Source organism: Ornithodoros turicata, chromosome 6, assembly GCF_037126465.1.
Source record: "Ornithodoros turicata isolate Travis chromosome 6, ASM3712646v1, whole genome shotgun sequence".
Classification (NCBI taxonomy): domain Eukaryota; kingdom Metazoa; phylum Arthropoda; class Arachnida; order Ixodida; family Argasidae; genus Ornithodoros; species Ornithodoros turicata.
In genome coordinates this window covers 50028448-50049274 of record NC_088206.1, presented here as the reverse complement: position 1 = coordinate 50049274, position 20827 = coordinate 50028448, and the positions used below count along the sequence as shown (strand labels likewise).

The following is a 20827-nucleotide window of genomic DNA, read 5'->3' as shown; positions in this document are numbered from 1 at the left end:
GGACTAAATTTTTCTATTGATGCAATCAGAAGATTTTGCTGGCACACATTTTATGGTGTCTGAAAACTAAAATATATTATTTATAGCTGCTTCATTTAAGTGTGTCAGCTTAGTGGTAGAAGAAGTCACACAGCAACATGACATGGTATTCACATTACACTCGAATAATGAAAATGTCCAATCCAGCCAATATTTCAGACCCTCCAATAATGCAGACGAGCTGACAAGGCAGACTGGCTAGCAGTACACCATTGAGTCTTTTAGTATAGTGCCTCAACTGCAAAATCTGCTCAGGGGATTTCAAATTGTCGATTTAACCAAAACAGGTGGAAGTTCCTTAGGAATATAGCTCCAGAGCAAGATGTCCTTTTGATATAAACCATTTCATGTAGGAAAGGCATATTCGCCTACGCATGCCTGATTCCATGTGCAATCACACTAACTTTCACTGGTTTGGTACAACATCCTTTAGAATATAAGGGTTTATACTTCTCTCAATCCTTAAAAAAACATTGCCTTCACAAGGGCCTTGTTGCCCGTTTGTCGTCGGCACATACAAATGTCCGATCATGCAGCAAAATGATGCAAGACTGTTGGCTTCCCAATGAGCATTTACATTAAACGTATGGATGAGAACATTCCATGTTGCATGATGTGCCATGTAGCTTGGAATGATGTTACATCACTATAACATGCAATCCCATTCTAACCAGAGGTGACGAATTACTGGGCATTGTCCCGCATTCAAACACACGATTTTGACTGGACCTGAGCATTGGTTTGAATTATCCGGAAGCTTGAATTGAACTAGTTAAAATTAATGGGATTGCACTGTATTATGTAAGTAGATGTAACAATCACAACAACAGATCAAATTCTATTTCATATATACGTCTCAGTGGCACAAGTCTGTTGCAAGGAACACTGATGGCAGCAGTATAGCTACAACGACTACTAAGGACATGTAGGATTACCACTATGTACTAAGGACACTAAGCAGCACTTTGTGATGTCAACTCGCCCCTTTAATATGTATCACTCTGTGGGCAGCATTTAGCTCACTGTCAAACCAAAATAAACAAAAATTTCTTTGAGTCATCCCCTCAACAAAGTCTAGCACAGTTGATCTGCATGTAAAAATAACACAAGCGATTCAAGTAGGCTAATCTCATTCACACATGAGCTACACACATGCCAGCACAGTTACATACCTCTGTCATGCAGCTTGAGTGCCAATGAACCAACCTTGACAGTATGCGCTGCCAGAACTCCGTCCTCTGTATGTGACCACTTGAGTCCGCTCACTATAGCTTCAAGGGAGCTGTTTGCTATTGGTAGACAATGAAGAAAAGTTCCTCTTGGATTTGCATTCAAACATTACTACAGAAAATTGCTAGTACCCCATAGCAAATATACCCTATATGTATTTTTTTCTTAGCCTAAGTGTAGCCTAATTTAGGAGTGTTCAAGCTAGACAAGCAAGGCAGGGTACATGTCCCCAACAATGTACAGCTTGCTACATACTTGTCTGGAATCCACAGCTTGTGGTTTATCCTGTCTGAAATCTACAGATGTTGCAAGAATGTTTCTTCCGAATAACAGACATGTATGGCATGCTACCCAGTACGTGTTTATCAGTTGAAACAAACAATCTTGCAACGCTTAGAGATTCCAGGCCGGATAAACTGCAAGCTGTCGATTGCAGACAAGTATGCCGCAAGCTGTACATTACAGGTAATGCTTACCTGCAAAAGGTCCTATAGGTTTTATGGTCATATCAAAAAATGACAGGAAAATTTTTACTAGAAGCTATGTGCCAAGTTTATCGACTGTCTACTATGTTGTAGCAGATGTTACATCTCCATGCCACTATGTACTGCTTTGTAGACTTGTGCCAATAACAGCAAATTTCAATACCTTTTCAAATAGTAGACAATTTACTACCTACAGTCGCTGACTGATATTTCGGACTCCAAAAATTCAGACTTTCCAGTTTTTCGGACAAAACTCTTGGCACCGTCAAATGCCCCATAGAGCCTATGTATCCCCACCTTCAATATTTTGGACCGTGTTTCAGATGGACTCGGTTTTTCGTACTCATTTCGCTCCGAGCTGCCTATGTTTTCGGATTTTCGTCTTCCAAGAGCCAAAACAGATGCACTACAGTGCACTTAGGGATTCGATATTTGGGACGGTGCCACAAAGGGAAGTGCGCCTACCCGGTGCATGCGCCAAACTGCAGCTGAGTAGCTCGGGCATGGAGGTTCTCGATAGTGTAACATTCGATATGTACGCAGACGTGGACAACAACGCCCAATGCTGCCCAGAACTAACTGATGACGACATCATCGGCCAGATCCTCGATCTGCCGCTGGAAGGCTCAGACGACAAGACGAAGAGGTTGCCGTTGCGCACCCCCCAACCCCCCGTCAACCACGGCGATCCTAAGCTGTTACTACGTTCATGGAAGCGTATAGCGACAAGGCTACGTTAGCAGAAATTCACCGTGATGCGCTATCCAGTATCTGCACTGCGAAGCAAACTCGTGTCAACAGTTATTTCAAGCCAGTGTGAGTGCTCAAATACATTTTCTTTTGTTTTTTTGTTGAAACATTGCAGACTTAAGCCTTTAAAGGCTTATTTTTAGGCCAAATTTTAGACAATTGTCTAAAAATTTGGAGAGATTTTGTGGCTCCTTCAAGACCGAAAAATTGGTCGGCGACTGTACTACAAACCAAATGGCATCATTCTCAATTTCTTCACCATTTACCATATGTACAAACATATTTAGATGTAGTCCAACGAAAGCTTTTCCTTCTAATCGCGTTCCTCTATGAGCCTCTCACATCGATTAGCGTTATAACCACGACCCCCAGCATATAAGCTACTGAAATTTTGTTACAATCACGTTTAGAACAAATGGCTGTGAAGATTATGTGGAAGGCATTTGTTCTTGCACAAAATGTTGCACTGATTGCATGAGCAGAATGTCATGTGCAGCAGTCCCTTACGTTTGCAGACCATGAGCATATCACATCCTTCACATTATCACAAATGGCACAGAGGTGAAGCATGTGTTTCAAGAGCATGCACTGCATCACTCCAAAACGCAATGACATCACGTGTGGGTACATAGCATCAAGCTGTCCCACACATGCGCTTTCCAGCAACAGACTAAAAGGTCAAGAGAACAACAACTTTATTTTGAGATGATAAATGGGGAGTTTCGTAAGTCAAGAGAAGTTTCCAAAGCACACACAGGGAAACTGGTATCTTTGTCCTGAGAGCACCTGCATCTTAGCAACCATAATCTATTTCACACATTGTGTGTGACTACCACCTTACCAATATTTTGCTAACTCTATTTTTCGCACACAGATATATTCTATCACCCACTTTTGCTCGCAGCCAATTTTTCAAATGTATGTTCAAGCAATTTCCTTCTTGCTATAGAGAAGTTCAACTGTACTATATGCTATGCAAGTCTAAAAAAACATCACCTCTCACCTTCGTTTGGAACATTTCCAACTAGGGGAAGCGCAGCAATCTTGATGTGCGGTCCATCAGACCAGGAAAGTGCTATACTTAAAGCTGCCATCACAGTTTGCCTGCTGCCTTTAATGTGTAGGAACCCAAGGTCTGCATCAGTCCTCATTCTGATTCGCCTTGGATGATGCTCCAGAAAGCATGGGCAGGTCGCCCAGGCACGACGCAAAGTTGCATCTGTAGGACTTAACAGGATTGTGCGGCAGCCAGGTTGCTGTGGCACGAGAGGCTGCACACGTGGCATCGATATCAAATCTGCTCCAAAGCCAAATACCTGCAGATAATGATCAATATTAATTGGTAAAATTCAGCCCCACTATAGGAACTCATTACTGCACTAGTTCACACAATACAGTCAGTACAGTCCACAGGTGCTACATGATACCAAAACTTGTCACAGAACCACACATCTCAAAGATAAGCAAATACAGCATAACAAAATGTGTTAGGCTAGTTGGTGCATATCTACAAACATGGGAATCATGCTGAAATTGAGGCAATCACGCAAGAGGTAGACAGGACGAGTACTCTGTCTGCCTCTCTCTCTGTTGTGTGACCACCTCAAATTAGTGATCATAGTGAAGACACCATACTTTCAACTAAGACAGAAAAAAAAAAAAAAAATATGACAACAAGTCATAGTCTAAAGACACGAGATTTTGAGGGTATGCTTAATACCTATGGGGAAAAGTACAAGGGTTGTTCAGTAAACATTTCCCCTGATCAACTTCTAGTTGGCGGAGAGGTATGAAAGTTTGCACATTTATTAGTTCTTCTCTAATCCACCCAAATCCACACACGTCTGCTGTCGATTAATGCAGCTCTCGAGACCCTACTTATAGAAGGCTGCAGGTTGGGCATCTAGCCCTGATGTCACCTCAGATATCACTTTGTTGTTGTTTGGGAAGTGCTTTCCTTCCTTAAATGCGATGATTGGGCAAATCGTCTGAAGAGACCAATGGGAGACACCAGCATTCCTTGGGAAGGAGAGGAAGGGGAAAGCGTAAATTGCAGCCTCCATCACGCTTAAATCATGAATGATGCAACAGATTAATTGAATCCTGTTCATTTTGCAGAATTTTTTGGAGAAAATTTCTAGAAATTTCTGCATTTTAGTATCCCTTTAAACTTGTTCTATCAGGGCTTCATACACGTGAGTTTTACTCTACTTCCGCTACTTCAAAGGTTGACCCCAATCACTCCCTACTTCAGATGAGTAGAAACGTCTAGGGAATAAAGGGGGTTAACCAGAAAACAGTCAACAGGATGCATTTCATAACAAACAATGTATTAATAATGGAAAGTAATTGTTCTGAGACTTGAACATACAAACAGACAAACACAACACAAGCCCCAAGTTGCCTGAGAATGTGAACAGTTAAAGTATGGCAATCATCGAAAAAGTCAGACAGCGGCGGGCTTTGAACCACGCATCTCTCGACTGTGCCTCGTACTTGTGCTGTTGTTTGTATGTTTGTATGTTTGTTTGTATGTTTGTTTGTATGTTTGTTTGTATGTTTGTTTGTATGTTTGTTTGTATGTTTGTTTGTATGTTTGTTTGTATGTTTGTATGTATGTTTGTATGTATGTTTGTTTGTATGTTTGTTTGTATGTTTGTTTGTATGTTTGTTTGTATGTTTGTATGTATGTTTGTATGTATGTTTGTATGTATGTTTGTATGTATGTTTGTATGTATGTATGTTTGTATGTATGTATGTTTGTATGTATGTATGTTTGTATGTATGTATGTTTGTATGTATGTATGTTTGTATGTATGTATGTTTGTATGTATGTATGTATGTGTGTATGTGTGTGTGTGTGTGTGTGTGTGTGAATGAGTAGAAATGTAGGATAGAATGTGTGTCAGCAGACGCCAGCGCGATGCCAGATGCGCTCAACCGGTAATCGAGAGATGCGTAACTCTTCGAGAGATCTCGATGACTCTCATACTTCAGCTATTAATATTATGTAACAGCAAACTAATATATTCATCTGTGTGACAGCGAAGTATGATTTTCAAGTTCAAAATTAAACCACAGACCTTGATAGTGAGGTGGCAGAAGCTATGGTGCTTAACCAAATCTGGCAACTCATACGGGTTGTCCGCAACAGACGAGATGATAGACATCTTAGCGGGGTACATGGGACGTGTGAGCGAGATGTCCAGGCACTCCAAGTAAGCAGAGAGAACAGGAACACGTGAAGGTTCCTCGTCCCAAGAGCAATCGAATGATCTTCTCTTCTAAGTGTGTAAGCACAGTGACAATGTTACCTGTAGTAGCAGGACAGAGCTAGTACTATCCGTGAACAACAAACACAGAACTGTGTAACAAACCTTCGTTGATCGAATGGAGCTCTGATAAGTCGCATCTGCGGACGAGTGCATCGAAGGCCACAAATTTAACGTCGGTTTCAGCAGCGTTAGCCGATAAGTTCGTGTTGGGACAAAGTTTGCCATACTTTCCAGATGTTCCTCGTCTGGATAAGGTTGTGGAAATGGCAAAGGCTCTGAGAATTAAGAAAAAATTGCTCAGCTACTGCACTTTGATAGTTTAACAAGAATGTAAGCACTAGAAAATGATTGGTACACATTACGTGGCTCATCAATCATGTACGATGGGCGGTTTTCAGGCAAGCTTGATGTTTCAAACAGGTGCTGGAACCTGTGCACAAATCCTGCCGTGATGTCTACAGTGAAGGGGCCAATGACAGAGCGACAGAGGGCCTGCTCCTTCCAGTTTGAGTTTTCGAGGTAGGATGTGTCTACTTCACACTCAGAATCTGGGAATATTAAAAATTATTTGTGTCTATTAGCATTTCATTACCATTAATCACTTCACAATGAGAGCCAACAAAAAGCAAAGCTAGAACTCTACCGTGCAAGAGTACTTATGACATACCGCATTTTCTTGAACCTAAGACGAAATTTTGTTTCCAGAATCCCGCGTACCAAAGTCGGGAGGGGGGTCATCTTAGATTCGAATATCCGTGCCACAACGAGGTCAGGAAAGAGGCGGGAGAGGGCGACAGGGTCAGGAAAATAGCATGACGCGACCAATACAAGTGTTGTGTCAGTGCGAAAAAAAATGAAGCAATACAAATACAGCGATACGGGCATACGGGACAGTGTTCACTCACTGTTATGGCATGGTCACGTGTAGGACCCTGTGTTTTAGGGTAAACTCTGTTTTTACTGATAAAAGAGATAGGGCGCAGACTACCTGGTGCATGATGATGAAGGAACGAATAACCGAGAGACACGGGACACGAAGACAAGCACAAGAGTTCTCAGAGTTGAGAACACACAAGAGTTGAGAACTCTTGTGCTTGTCTTCGTGTCCCGTGTCTCTCGGTTATTCGTTCCTTCATCATCTGTTTATACCCCCGGTTTGCAACATCATCACTTTGGGTAAAACCCAAAAGAAGCCTGGAAACAAACTCTGCAAAGTGCCAATTCAGCCACCAATATGGGCACTGAAGAACACTAAGCATCCCACATTCAGCACAGCTGTTCTGCATCTTATGTCAATCTAAAATGCGAGACACGCTCCCTTTTTATTTTGCACCCAAAAATGTACTTTACCACCTGATATAACCTGATTTTATCCAGTTTTACGGCCCCTGAAGATTTTTACCCCAAGATTTTCAAAAAAAACATAAAACCCTATGGCGTGAACGGGAACGCTGCGTTGAATTTTATGGACTACTGAATTCGACCACACGTAATTACAAGTTAAGGCGACTACTTTTGTTGTTGTGGCAATCAACATGCATTTTGTAGTCCTGGTAAGGCCATTTCATTCAAGCTTGAGACTGAGTAGAATGTTGTTGTGTTGTGGTAATGACAAGATCGCTAGACCGCAAAGACTACATAATCCAAGGCGCATATTGGAACGAATATGTTGTGATATAAACCTGGTGAAAAGGTGAATGAGGGATAACATGCACGCTTCACTATCGGCAGCTTAATGATGCGAGCCGTCACTTTCGATCATCGATAAGGAGTGCAGGTTTTTACTGGACCTAGGTTAGCTCTGCGGGTTTTGTGTTAGTCTTGGTTATATGCTTTGAATCTGTGGTGTCACAGCTGTTGTTTTATTGTAGTGCACTTTTTTTTTTTTCCATCTGCATTGCTTCTCGTCCCTGCTGATTTATCAATAGATTTTATTGCGTATATTTTTGTGATGGCAGCACGTGGGCTTTGCGGGCATCGGTTCATCCCGAATTCCTTGTAACAAACAGAGATAAGTCACGGTTGCATAGGAGTGTAACCTTTTATGTTCACTTTTGGTGAATAAACTGTTAGTAGTCCAGCATGCGTGTTGTCCCTCATTCCTCGTTCGTGTCTTTTCATCGCTGGTCTCTATCGTTAATACCATGTACAAACTCCATATCATACTGTAAAATAATTATCTGAAATGTCCCTGATGATGTAACAATCAGTACAATCGTACAGCTGCATGTCGCCCACACGTCATACTTCCTGGAATCTTTCTTCCCCCGCAGCAGCAAAGATTGGAATGACCTTCCCAAAGCCTTGGCCATCATCCATAATACAGACACATTTCAAAATCATCTACGTACATTTATGTTCTCCTGATGTTTGCTGTGCATCACTTCATTTTTTCTGTATGCCAACTATGTACCCTCATGTAATGGCCGCAAGGGCCCTTGAGGTATTATTAATAAATAAATAAATAAATAAATGTAATGTCAATTTTTAATTTTATAGTGGGCTGAGATGAGTGAATGGCCTTTTGTATAAACGCTAAGTTAGTGAGCATTGAGTTGTGAAATAAATTTTTTTATTTCTCGCTTTTCATTATCTCCAACAGCGTATGTAGTTGACAGACTAGATTCCTTTTCCTTCTTATGTTGAACAGTACTGTAGAGTGTTGTGGGAAAAAATGTTTTTCTACTCTTCTACGCGTCATTCTTGGCGAGATTAAGCCCTTGAATACATGTGCCCGTCAGGCTCTGACATCAGAACTCCGGTCACTGCTACTGGTAGTCTGTAAGCATGTGACTTCTCTCACACTTCCTCATTGGCAGGAACGCTTACCGTAACTCATTTGCGACTGGGACCTGTCCGAGTAGCGAACATCTGTCAGGTACATGGTACCATGGTAGCTCTGCCCGTTGGCTTTTGTGTGAACTATCGCCTTTTAAATTAGATCGTAGCAGTGAATATCAAAACTTCACAAGCTTCGATATTCTTGATGCCATTTTTCTGTGTCTATTACTCCCTTTGCTGTAAAACTTGGAATACTGGATGACATCAGTGCAAATAAGTGCATTTCACATTTTTCCGTGACAGCTTGAAATGAATTGTTGCAGCTCATTTTTAGTATCTGTTTCTCTCTTTGTACTTCAGTGCTCTTTTACATTGCTTCAAAACCAGCTGAGAGTGTAAAAATGAGAAATAAAAGTGCTATGCTCTTAAATAGGCGTCTGTGGCTGACTATAAGTGGGCTACAGAAGTGGAACCACCTGCAAGTGGTTTCCCAAAGTGGGAAAGGTTTCATAAACCACTTTCAAGTGGTTTTCCCTGAAGCAGAAATTCCCAAAGTGGTTCTCCAAAGTGGGAAAGGTTTCATAAACCACTTGCAAGTGGTTCCGCTTGCAGAAAATTTCCGTCTGGGACGGAGCAGTCTCTTGGTGGCCACTGCGGTTCCCGCGCTTTAGTCTTCTTTTGTTTTTTTTTTTTTCCTTGTTCCACCATTTTTACTTTCGAAAGTTCGCTTGTTTCCAGCCTACAAGCTCGAAATTTCGTTTTAATAAAGTAGACTTGCCACCCACTCTACGCCGTGGCCCCCATATATCTATACTTTACCACTCACTTCAGTTATGTACCCCCAAATCTAGCGGATTTGGGCATGCGCCGGGCAATGGTCTCTGACGACAAGCGACACCCAGGGGCCCACCAGGAGAAGAGGCCCACCAGGGGTGCCACTACAATCCATCCATCCATCCATCCACAAATATCTACGAGGAGTAGATGCAAGATTTTGTAGCTGCAACAGAGCTTTTTTGTCGCTCGCGTGGCACCGCCACCATCGATTTTGTCGCTCGTTGCTCGTTAAGCGCGGACCCCATAACAAGCGACAAGCGACGCGCTGCAGAATTTGTCGCTGTCGCATCTGGTCATGGTGCGGCTTCCCGGTCCATTTGAGCAGCGACATTTCGTCGCCGAGAAATGATATTTTTGGAGAAGTAATGCTTATTTTATTCGAGCTAAGTTGTAAATTGCCATAAATATACCAAAAATAGTATTTCATTCGTCAAAACGAGGAGATCTTGTAATGAAGGTGCTATGTAATATTCGCCGTAACGCAGTGGCGCGGCGGTTGAAGTTCCCAACGCCCCGCCCACTTCTTTGTCTGCTACTTTTGTTGGTTGCCCTCTCCACCCTTTCCCTTGCCCACGCGTTCAGTTCTTGTTTCACGCCGCCAAATCTAGCTCGTTTTAACAACAGGCAACGAACTCAGCGACATGCTACAAATATCTACTGGGAGTAGATGCAGAAATATTGAGCCGCGACAAAGCTTTTTTTGACGCTCGCGTGGCGACGGTGATGTCGATTTTGTCGCTTCTCACATGTATCTGCCGCGTGTCGCTTGTTATGGGATTCGGGCTTTACACTAGCATCACATGGCTGTATATCGTTCAGTCATTTCAGTGCATCCCACAGGGTTAAGGGAAAATGATTCTGACTTAAACACCCCTTCCTTCTTTTATAGTACCGTATTTACCCGAATGTTAGTCGACCCGAATGTAAGTCGACCCCCCCGCTTCAAGATTAATGAGAATGGAAAAAAAGTTTTGTGGTAACGAAAACGTAAAAGATTTATTCATCTGGGGAAGACTCCTCCTTGATCTCATCGGAAGTGTAGCAGACGTCGTCGTCAATAGTCACATAGTCGACACTTCTTGAATGTACGAATGACATGTCGCACAGCGCTGCCGCCCACGCCGCCGAAACCCATGGGCAGACCTCGGACAGCGACACGCGCCTGACCCGCCCGCCCTGTCGGAGACATCTCGCGCCCTCCTCTTGCAAACCATTCGTTGTACAACCGCCTGACATAGCTTTCGAACGGTTTGCTTAAGCTGACCTCAAGCAGTGGCAGCTGGCTTGTGAGGCCGCTGGGTATCACCAGCATGCCGACAACGGCTTGCCGTAAACTGTGCACGGCCCATTGCTTCGTCACTTGCAAGAAGCCTGGCCTCCTCTTGCAATATGTCGCACGTTACGAGGGGTTTACTGTCATGCTTTTCTTGTGGAAAAGCCTTGAACTAATCTTCAATGGCTGAGTAACGTCCTGCCTTCAGTGAATCATCAGTGCGTCCCGCTGCAGCTGAAGGTCGCTCCACGTTGCTTACTTCATTGTCTGACGAGGCGTTCAGAAACGCCAAATTCCCGTTCTGCAGCACAGTTGTCGCTCACTTCGGGAAACAGTATGGCACGTCGCTTGAATGACGCCGGTTAGACACGACACGACAAGAAGGAACTTTTGTTTTGACTGCTTCTATTGCTGTCGTTTGTCACATGGTCGACTCTCTCTCACCTCCTTCCCTCTCCCTCCCTCCAAGTGAGGAAGCGAGCGCGCGTGACCAGCGGCTCAGCCGCAAAGCAACGCAGTTGCGTAGATCCCGATTATAAGTCGACCCCCCTACTTTGGAAAATGGGGTCGACTTATATTCGGGTAAATACGGTATGTCAAATTTCAATCTATACACCAGCTTTGAAAAAAGACAAATGGAGGACGCTCACCACACCAGTCTTCTGGAAACTGTAGTTCATAGAGGTAATCAAGGCAGAAAGCGGGAAATCGTTCTGCCATAGCAAGCTCTGTCAGCTGCTCAGCGTGCACGTCTAACTGGGGTTCAGGTTCCCTAACCAAACCCCTGTTTTCTGGTGCCATGGGGTCGAACAGAGATGAGCTGAGGTAGTTGTAGACATGTGTGCCACTGGCTACGCCTGCTCGAAGATATGTCGGTTCCTGAAACCATTGTATGAGGGCGCTTCAGTCTCCCAAAAGGTTAGTTTGTGTGCTAAAAGCATTGCTCCCAAGATTTGACTGGTCTACAAAATAGAGAAGCTGCATTTTCATCGAGCACTAGTATCCCACATAACGACAAGTCCTGTGATGCTGAGGGGCAATGAAGAACGGAAGGCGCTACACAAGATTCTTCCCTACACCTGTTGACATCGTGTGGTGCACCCCTGGTTTGTGCGATATCAAGGAGGAGTTTTACTGTTCCACTTCTGACCAGATGCAGTTAGAAATATTCTGCGATGAAAGACAAGCCCCTGAATATTTGTAACCAGTCAGATACCTTGGTTTAAACAGGCAAATAACTGAGGAAATATTTCTCACAATCCTTGCCCCTTCGTCGAAGCCACAAGCACAATACTCCAGAGGAGAAACTGTTGCTCCGACTACACCAAGCTGGAAGTGAAGCCATGTCATTCCTCGCACTGTCATCTCTGTCGTGACACCATGGAGTTGCAGAGACAACAAAGGACGCCATGTCGAACGAGACGCACTGTGCCGGCTCGTAGAGATGCGATTTGTTGTCTGCATGGTGAAAGTAACAAACAAATGGGACAAATGTACAGTGTGTGCCCAACTTGGTATGCTAAATGCTCCTTTGGGACCCTGGGATACCAATTTTTGTGTTTCATGGAGGGTAAATATTGCGGAACAAATAGATTGTTTCCACGTTAGCATAGCAAGAAACCCTATTTTCGACGTAGAATTTACATCATTTTGATCGTTTATGTGACCGACACTTAGGAAATTTCATGGAACATTTTGGCGTTACAGTTTACTGTAGGGTTAATTAAATTAAAATAACAAATTAATCAAGATAATTTTTGCTTCTAGCTTATTTAATTACTAGTAAAATAAGGCTAATTAAATAAATTGTATGAAACAAAAGTCACCAAAGCAAATTCTAAGCTGGAAACATCTGGGACCTCTCCAACAGAGAGAGGCCCCACTAAATCTTCTCCACAGGTTTTCTTTGAGAATGCTGGTGGTTAGTCAAACATATAAGTTATCCATAATCAAAACCCTGAGGCTCAGGAACATGCAAGTGATACGTGTTGTGTTGTTTGTGCATCTCTCAGGGTTTCGATTATGGATGTCAGTCATTACCAGCTCGTCTACTCCCTTGCCATCTTGTCTGAAACAAATTATTTTGGAATGAAAGGAGAATCATAACATATTTACAAACATCCAAAGACACACAACAGTAATGCTTGGTAGTGAAGTTGATATATGTTCCAAGATGCTTGAAATTCTCTTCCATTTTGTCATCCATTTGCCATGGCATCCAATTCTATAAAATCCCCCATAACACAACCCTGTAGCAAAGTGTAGTGTTTAAGGGTTCTGCTTTGAAGCAGCACCAGCAACCTTTGCACTTATGACTGTTCTGTCCCTTTGTAACTGATGGTAACGTGTAGCGTAATAACATTGCGTGCCCCATTGCTGCTGTCATAATCAGTAGAGCTGTGAGAATATTCGACATTTTGAATATGAAATGAATGTCTGACGCCATTCGAATGCTATTCACAACCTATTTTCAGTCTTCGAAATTTTCGTATATTTTTCGCAAAGTACTGAAGCCAGATATCGCTATCACCATTCTGCGATTGGACTTCGCCTAATTACATCCAAGAGTTAGGTGAAGCCCACTTAACGTTACTGCCATTGTTCTTTTAGTGGGCAGCTCCATTCTGCAAGTTGGCTTAACCTCATTACACTCATGTGTTAGGTGAAGCCCACGTTACACTGTTTACAATATTCTGTCACTCTAGTCTACAACTTCTGTGACCTCATGGTCAACACTGTACTCTGGGCACTACATGTTTCAGTAAATGTACTCCCAACTTTCAGAGTTATGTTCAGTAACAGATGGAAATATGTGCAGTTTCTTAAAAAAGTACAGGAAATTCACAATGTAAACATAGAACTGAGGAGATGCACACAAAGCAGGCTGCATGGAACATATTGACTAACTCTCCCACTAATGCAATCTACCATACACAACACACAGGGACCCTTCTCTTACGATATCTTATGCTTGGTGAAAAATATCACAAGTTTGGGGTAGAACATCATCGAACACCACAAAATATTTCACCATGCGGTATCCGAAATTATTCGAATTTGATTCACCATCTGAAGAAATGATTCAGATTCGGTTTGCAGTGCAAGTGAAATATTCGTAAACTACTCGGAATGAAAATTTTGCTATTTGCACAGCTCTAATAACCAGTACACAGCAGTGCAACAACATCACTACCAAGACCAACTCTACTTGTCCAACTCTATCTCACTGCAGGTAAATGAACATAGTAATGTCATCCTGTAACTCGACCAGGCTAAGTGGGATTCTGCTATTAGAATTGTACCCTATGAAAAAGAAAGAAGGGACCTACTTTGAATATACAGGTTAGCTTTTCAACATAACAGCCGAAGTGGCAGAGAGTTGATTCATAGGGCATCAAACCAGGGTCGAGGCCGCTTCCTGCTGTTGGGTCAGATGTCCCATCGCCTTGCTCTTCATCACCTTCTTCCCAGGCTGGAAGGATCTGGGGTACCATTGACCAGGCCCACGATCCCCATCCTTGGCTCGTAGATTCTTCTTCGGCAGCTTTAATGAATATATCAACATCAGGATATGAGCTAGAAGCACTCAATGATTAGTGTCCTGCCAAAGCAAGAACAAAATAATAAGCAAAAGAAAATATGTATTTTGTCCCCGAGAACTTGAGGAGAAAACTAACTTTTTTTGCACTTGCCATTTGGTAAAGTCTTGCTTTCTGCAACACTATCATAGAGACTAAATCTGAAGTGGTGTCCTCACGAGCACTAGCATTACCAATGCAATTAATGTGGTCAGATTCTTCTTGCTACAAGAGCTCGGTGTCAGAGATGCCACTCATTAGCTTGTTCTACTTTGTCACACCAAGGTGGAAGAAACCAAACTTACTGTCGGCGACGGCTGAAGAAACGTTCTCACCACAGAGACCCACCGTCTCTGTGGCCGCTGGGGCATGAGAGAGCTGTCCGTAGTAGAGGGCGAGGCACAGCTCGAGTAACCTCAAGAAAAGAGGAAGCTGTTGGTCCGTCAATGAAAAGTCCAGTTGCTGACAATAGAAGTGGCAACGAGTGACACTGGGTGGGCTACCAACGACAGTGCTTGAATCATAACCAAGGTGAATCCTCCCCTCGAGGAAGCAATGGTACAGCAGTGGATCTTGGTAAGCTTCAATTTTCCCACTAGAATCTCTCTGAAATAGAATATTGTTCAGTTTGTTTTGTGTCTCAAAATACGCCCGTGATGTGATGAAACACACAAGCACACACTCCTGAGAGCGTTGGGAAGCTACATCGGTACATCGGGATCTATGGGAATTCCCTCTGTAACTGAAGGGAAGCCGACAGAACTTTGGAGGATGTGCCAACCTAAAGCAACACCCAATATGCACTTCTGAGGCAACTAACATGCTCATTTACCGGCCAGCTTTGCTGTCACCACCTTTTGCTGTCCTGAATATGGCAGCAGGAGAGTAGCAGTGAGTCGTAATGGGGACTGCAGTGGAAGCATGTACTAACCAGGGATGTGTGTTTGAATTCCTCCACGTGGAGAAAGTGACACCCGTCGACATTCACCAACAGTTGCTGAACGTTTATGGAGACGATACAGTAGATGTGAGCATAGTGAGAAAGTGGGTGGCACGTTTCCATAGCAGTGACAGCGATGCGAAAGAGAGGTCCCGTTCTGGGCGGCCCTGCACAGCTGTTGTCCAGCAAATTAACAGTGCCTTTACCAACTCATCTGGTTACGACCAGGGAACTGCATCAGGAGCTTCAAGTCGGCTTCAGTGCATTGCAGCCAACATGAGAAGAAGGTGGCAGTTTCCTGATTCATCATTTTGGGCCCACGAAGGATGGACAAAGGTGGACAACATTTCCCATACAAAAAAATGTTATTGCAGCTGTGAAAAAGTGGCAGAGCACTGCGGGTACGGATTCTGGTGAATGTGACATGCGGGCTCGTGTTCATAGCTGGCGGAAAGGCATCGTCGAGGGTGGCGGTTATGTGAAGAAAAAAAAAAGAAGTTCATAGCTATAGACTTGCTCTACTCAGAGGCATTATTGTTATCCCTGTATCCATTGTACTTTTTATAGTGAAAATTACGCGCATTATATTTGGAGCAACCCTCGTATGTATTGTATGCTAAGCAAAGGATAGATATAGCTATTCGAGAAAAGACATGGTTTGAGGTTCTACTAACCTTGTCCAAGCAGACAGTAACATCATGCATCCACAGCAGCTTGCGTAGAGCTGGGGTTTCAGGTGTCAATTCAATGAATGCTGGTTTCCATTCTGAGTCGGCTGATGTCAGCTCGACAGCCTTAATGTTTAATGACAGCACTAGATCGTCTTCAGCATATTTGAGAATGACATTGTTCAGGACAACGGTAACATTGTGCAGAATGCGACGCAGCAGGCTACCCAAATAGCCGCCAGGAGGTGGTGGACTTGACATGGGTGGGCTGCCATCCGGGCTTGACAACTGGCGGCTGTGGGTCCAAATCAGTCCATTAAAATTACTAATTATCGACCAAGTCCCGGTTTCACCAATGCCGATTAACATTTGATCCGAGACCAACGGTTCCTTAACCTGAATTTAATGCTTAACACTGTTTCACTAAAGGGAGTTATTGTCACTGAAACATTCGTCACGTAACTCGCTAACGTTTGTAAAAATAATTGCGTGTTAACTTCAAGTTTTAGCAACACTTGATCTTGGCAGTTCAAAGTTAACAAGCGTTGGTGAAACCGGGCTTAAGTCACATAAGTCAATCAACGAGTTTGCCACACACACAATTTGCAAGCTTGATTATAAATTGGTGTCAAATACTGATGCATATCGAATGTCATCATATGTCAGACAACCCTCATTCTAAAAAAAATATGATCCAACCTTATCAACCTCCAAAAGATCGCAAATCAGAAACATCAGTAATTTCCTTCTGCCAACTAATATTCTCTTAATTCTGCGCTGTTCGTTAAAATTTGTCCTGGGATACTCTGCTATATTTTGTAATGTATCCTAATAGCCCTTGTTAGCTGTCTAGAACTTTTTTTTTTCTTTCGTGTTAGCGCCGCGAAGCAACTGTGGCTATGAGCGGCGTACAGATGAGGACAGATGAAGAGAGAGGACAGCAGGAAGGAGTGGGGGGGACAGGGGGGCTAGTATGCGTCCTGGGCCGACTTCAAGGGGAACTGTGCCGACATTCGTCTGGAAAGTCTTCGGAAAACCCAGGGAAAACCTCAGACAGCACAGCCGGTGGTAGGATTCGAACCCACCACCTTCCAGTCAGCACGACACCAACGAGCGAAATGCCTTAACCCACTCGGCCATGCCGCTCGTGTGTCTAGAACTACTCTTCGCATTAACGTATGTAAAAGATTACCTGACTCGACGCGGCTTGGAAGAGGATGACGTCGAGGAAGATGCTGCAGAGCTTGTAGGGCCATCTCGAAGACGTAACACACATTCAATAGTGTTTACAGTGATAACAACTGGCTCAGATGTCAGCTTAGTCCACGGAACATGAATCCGGAGCTCATGTATGTGTCCGTTGACCAGGCTAAATGGAATGTTGAGCTCTTGCTCCAAAACATCAAGACGGAGATCCAAGTTGTTGAACACTGCGTCTCCGCCCCATAAGGATAACTGCACGTTATAGGAGAACACGCTAGGCTGTGTAACAAATAAATGAATAAGTAAATAACAAATAATGGCTACCTGCGAGTCTTCAGGACGAATGTTCTTGACATACTTGTTGACGTAAGAGAGTATCAATGGTGTCACATAGGATTCCAACTTGAACATTCTTTCTCAGTGCCTATTAATAGTTTAGACAACACAGTGTTGAAAACCGTAGAAGCACTTCGCGAAATGACACTTCATGACTGACAGGTTATCTTACTTATAATAGACCGACTTTTCTTCCCATTTGTGTACAATTCATTCTGATGCCTACCGGAGAATAAACATAGGCAGGTGCGGACGTTCAACAGCACCCTCGGCTCGGTAAAAATGTGCTACACTGTCGCGAACCCAATGGACCCGAGAATAATGCAAGATGTTAACGCTCATAAATTAAGTAGTCTATTCCATAGCACGATATTCTGTGAAAACACATACGTAAAGTGATGATGGGAGACGGTGAATGCGTAAGTCAATTAAGCTTGTCACTGTTTCAAAACCTATATAGTGTGCTTTCATGCATCCAAGAATATTGAGCAAAACTTACGTGTCTTTTGTGGTGCCGTTCAGGCACAGACTACGGCAGATTTCTTGCATTCCACGCGCTGCAGTAGTGTTTTTTTCGAGCGCTCGTAGACGGCTTGTGCAAACACCCAACACGGACTGCGCTGCATACCCGATGACATCGAACGAGTACCTTTGTGTCGGTTCGTTTGCGCAAATCTGTCCGTTTAGCAGCACAAAACTAATATTTCCCTTTCAAGTTTAAACCAACCTGCAAAAAGAAACTACACGGCGCCGCGTCCGCAAAGGCGCTGGCACCTGTGCGCATTGTTGCTAGGTGGGTTTTGCTGCGCGTTTTGCGTAGCTGCTCGTTTCGAGGCTGCATTACCTGTGGTGTGGCCCCAACGAAGAGAGTTTTAGCGTTTTAGCAGACCGTTGTTAACGTGGCTTGCGTCGAACCGTATCAACCGGATCTAATCAGTGGATAAGATTCGGAGTCACGCGCGACTACGATTGGTTCCGATAGACATGATAACCTTATCAATGGTATACTAAAACTCGCTAATGATAATTCTTCTCGCTTTTGTTTGCAGCAACGCCTGCACGTGCAAAGGAAGACGAAATTTCGGCCCACAGGCAAACCGAAATTACAATTAGGCCCGAGAGCGCTTTTCTTTTTTTTTTTTCTGCTTCTTCTTCAGGAGCGCGAACTGTTGAAAATCCTGTACTAAAAGGCAAAACGGACCGAGAATCTGTGCGGGTTGCGGGATGTACGATGCTGATCTGCAGAAAACTGTCGAGTCCTGGTGCGCAGAGTTTTTCAGGGGTGTTGGAATTCTGAAAGGGGGTGGGGTAAGGGGTTCTCTTAAAAAAAATCATCTGGCATGTTTGCATCTTTCTGTCAGCTTTTCTTTTCTTGGGGACAAGGGTGTTGCCAGGGGGGAACCGTCGCCCCCACCTCCACGTGGAAACTGTGGAAACACCCCACCTGTGGAAACTGTGCACTCGTTACTCACAGCAGGTGATCATGATTTATTCAGATGTTGTCATCATTACTCTGAATCTTGCTCGCCTTACCCTTTGCATATCAGAGGATTTGATTGTCTCCTTCAATTATCTAGATGTCTGTTGGTTGCTCGTTTTTGCCCCCCTCTAGAAGCTCTACGCCCTCCCTGGAATTGTCCATGCTTGGGGACGCTGGGAAAATCGCCACTCAAGTTGGCTTGCGAACCCACATGTTGGATTTTCCCAGCACCTGCCTCCCACCCCTATCCACATCCCAGAAAGAAACGTGCCACCAGCAACTGGTCGCATCTAAACTGTACGTAATGCTGCATTGGCCGTTTGGTCCGTGATGCCTATCGATTCCTGGTGCTAATCCTGGCCCACTTACTAGGTTTCTCAGCAGTGTTCTACCTCATAAAATCATGTGCTCCACTGCCTTGCCATCCAGTGTTGGTAAACACTCATCTCTAATCACTTTTTCCCAGACATGCTTCCTTCCATGCATGCTGTTTTGTGGCACGCATTCCGTCGCACTCCATATTATGGAATAATATCCAACATCAACAGGTTCTGATAAACAAAAACAATAATCTTGTGCTTTAATTATCATATACATCCATTTGCAATGTACACAGTCATAGTTCGCAGTAGTATACCTTTCGTATCACAAGGAGTGTCAGTCATAAAAATCTTCTCTGCAAATCACACCATTGCGCGCACACACACACACACATTCGTGCATGATACACGATACTGTCCTGTCATAAAAGCTTCCAAAAGTCTGGTAGTAAAAATTGTGTCCTCTTCATACTGCACTATTCCCGAAGTCACCAAGTCAAGTCACCAGGCTCCGAATGCTGTACATAAAAATTCTGCGACTGCATAGCATGTTTTTTGCATGTTATCTTTTCTGTGGCTCCAGCATACGGTGGAAGTTGCTCAGTTGGTGAATGCTGTTTGACAACCTGTGAGGTACAAAATAAATAAAACAAGAACAAAATTCAAAGTTACGCATATGACAGCAGGGCTTAGATACTAATTTACTGTAAGCATATTCATAGTATTTGCAACACATTTTTCTTTAGCAAATTTTGGCATACAATGGAGGAAAGTTGTGCTCTTGTCAGTAAGTTTTTGCACCCCTAAAAAAATAAATTGGTAGAGTGGTCCCAACCTACCCATTGTTATCTGGTGATGTAAAAAAATGTGCGAAACGCAAATTTTGCATTACACAAAAAGAAACGGCCATCTAGTCGTGACTATCTTTAAAATGAACTGATTTCAAAATGCACACAAAATGGATCGATGTAAGAAAAATGTGTTGACAGTATGCTGCAATACTTGGTTAAGTGTTTTCTTTGTGGCAATAGGTCACTACTTTTGATACAGGTTATAAAGTAAGCACGTTACATTTAGATTTAAATGGAAATTATTCACAGATATGGGCATTCTTTATGCAGTTCAATAGGCTAGAAGTAGTGCGTATACAGGGTGCATCACATAAGACTGACCAGAATTTTTATAAAAAAGCTACGAGAGCAGCACAAGATGTTGTTTTTGCAGTTGAGTTCTACGGCAAGGCAGGCATCCTCTGGAAGAGAGTATGTAACTGCCAGATGACTAATTACCCGAAATTCATTAATAAAATTTTTAATTAGGGAATTTCGGGCAAAAGCAAGATAGCAGATTGAGAGACTATCCTCACTGAACACCATTCCACCTTTAAAAAATCCTGAAACACGCACATGCGCTAAAATATCCATCCCCATATTTTGGTATGAGCCGAAACCGAAAACGCACGCATGAGAAGCGCATCACCCAAGTCGACGGAGGCTTATCTGGGTCAGAAAGTGGTTTATCTGACCAGCTGAGCGGCACCTACTCCAGCTATCTCCACCGCTCTAAATCACATGGCCCTCTAACGTGAAATGAGCGCTGTAGTCCCCGCACTCCCGGTCCCCGTAGTTTCAG

At 43.4% G+C, this 20827-nt stretch overlaps 2 protein-coding genes across 4 annotated transcripts in view; both read right to left on the bottom strand.

The window, feature by feature from the left end:
* LOC135396653 (intermembrane lipid transfer protein VPS13B-like) overlaps window positions 1-18254 on the bottom strand; it is a 107968-nt gene extending 89714 nt beyond the window's left edge. For all 3 annotated transcript variants that reach the window (XM_064627742.1, XM_064627741.1, XM_064627743.1), the window contains exons 1-13: window positions 17895-18254; window positions 17384-17483; window positions 17049-17311; window positions 15863-16151; window positions 14554-14854; window positions 14000-14214; window positions 11928-12128; window positions 11321-11549; window positions 6142-6327; window positions 5882-6054; window positions 5588-5788; window positions 3508-3820; window positions 1212-1328 (exon numbers count right to left, since the gene is read on the bottom strand). In XM_064627742.1, the coding sequence (XP_064483812.1) occupies window positions 1212-1328; window positions 3508-3820; window positions 5588-5788; window positions 5882-6054; window positions 6142-6327; window positions 11321-11549; window positions 11928-12128; window positions 14000-14214; window positions 14554-14854; window positions 15863-16151; window positions 17049-17311; window positions 17384-17470 (2575 nt within the window). In that variant the 5' untranslated portion in view covers window positions 17471-17483; window positions 17895-18254. The remainder of the gene's footprint in view (window positions 1-1211; window positions 1329-3507; window positions 3821-5587; window positions 5789-5881; window positions 6055-6141; window positions 6328-11320; window positions 11550-11927; window positions 12129-13999; window positions 14215-14553; window positions 14855-15862; window positions 16152-17048; window positions 17312-17383; window positions 17484-17894) is intronic.
* Window positions 18255-19424: 1170 nt separating this feature from the next.
* Window positions 19425-20827, bottom strand: part of LOC135396648 (ero1-like protein) — a 41664-nt gene continuing 40261 nt past the window's right edge. Inside the window, exon 14 of the mRNA XM_064627738.1 lies at window positions 19425-19821. Within this exon, the coding sequence (XP_064483808.1) occupies window positions 19758-19821 (64 nt within the window). The 3' untranslated portion in view covers window positions 19425-19757. The remainder of the gene's footprint in view (window positions 19822-20827) is intronic.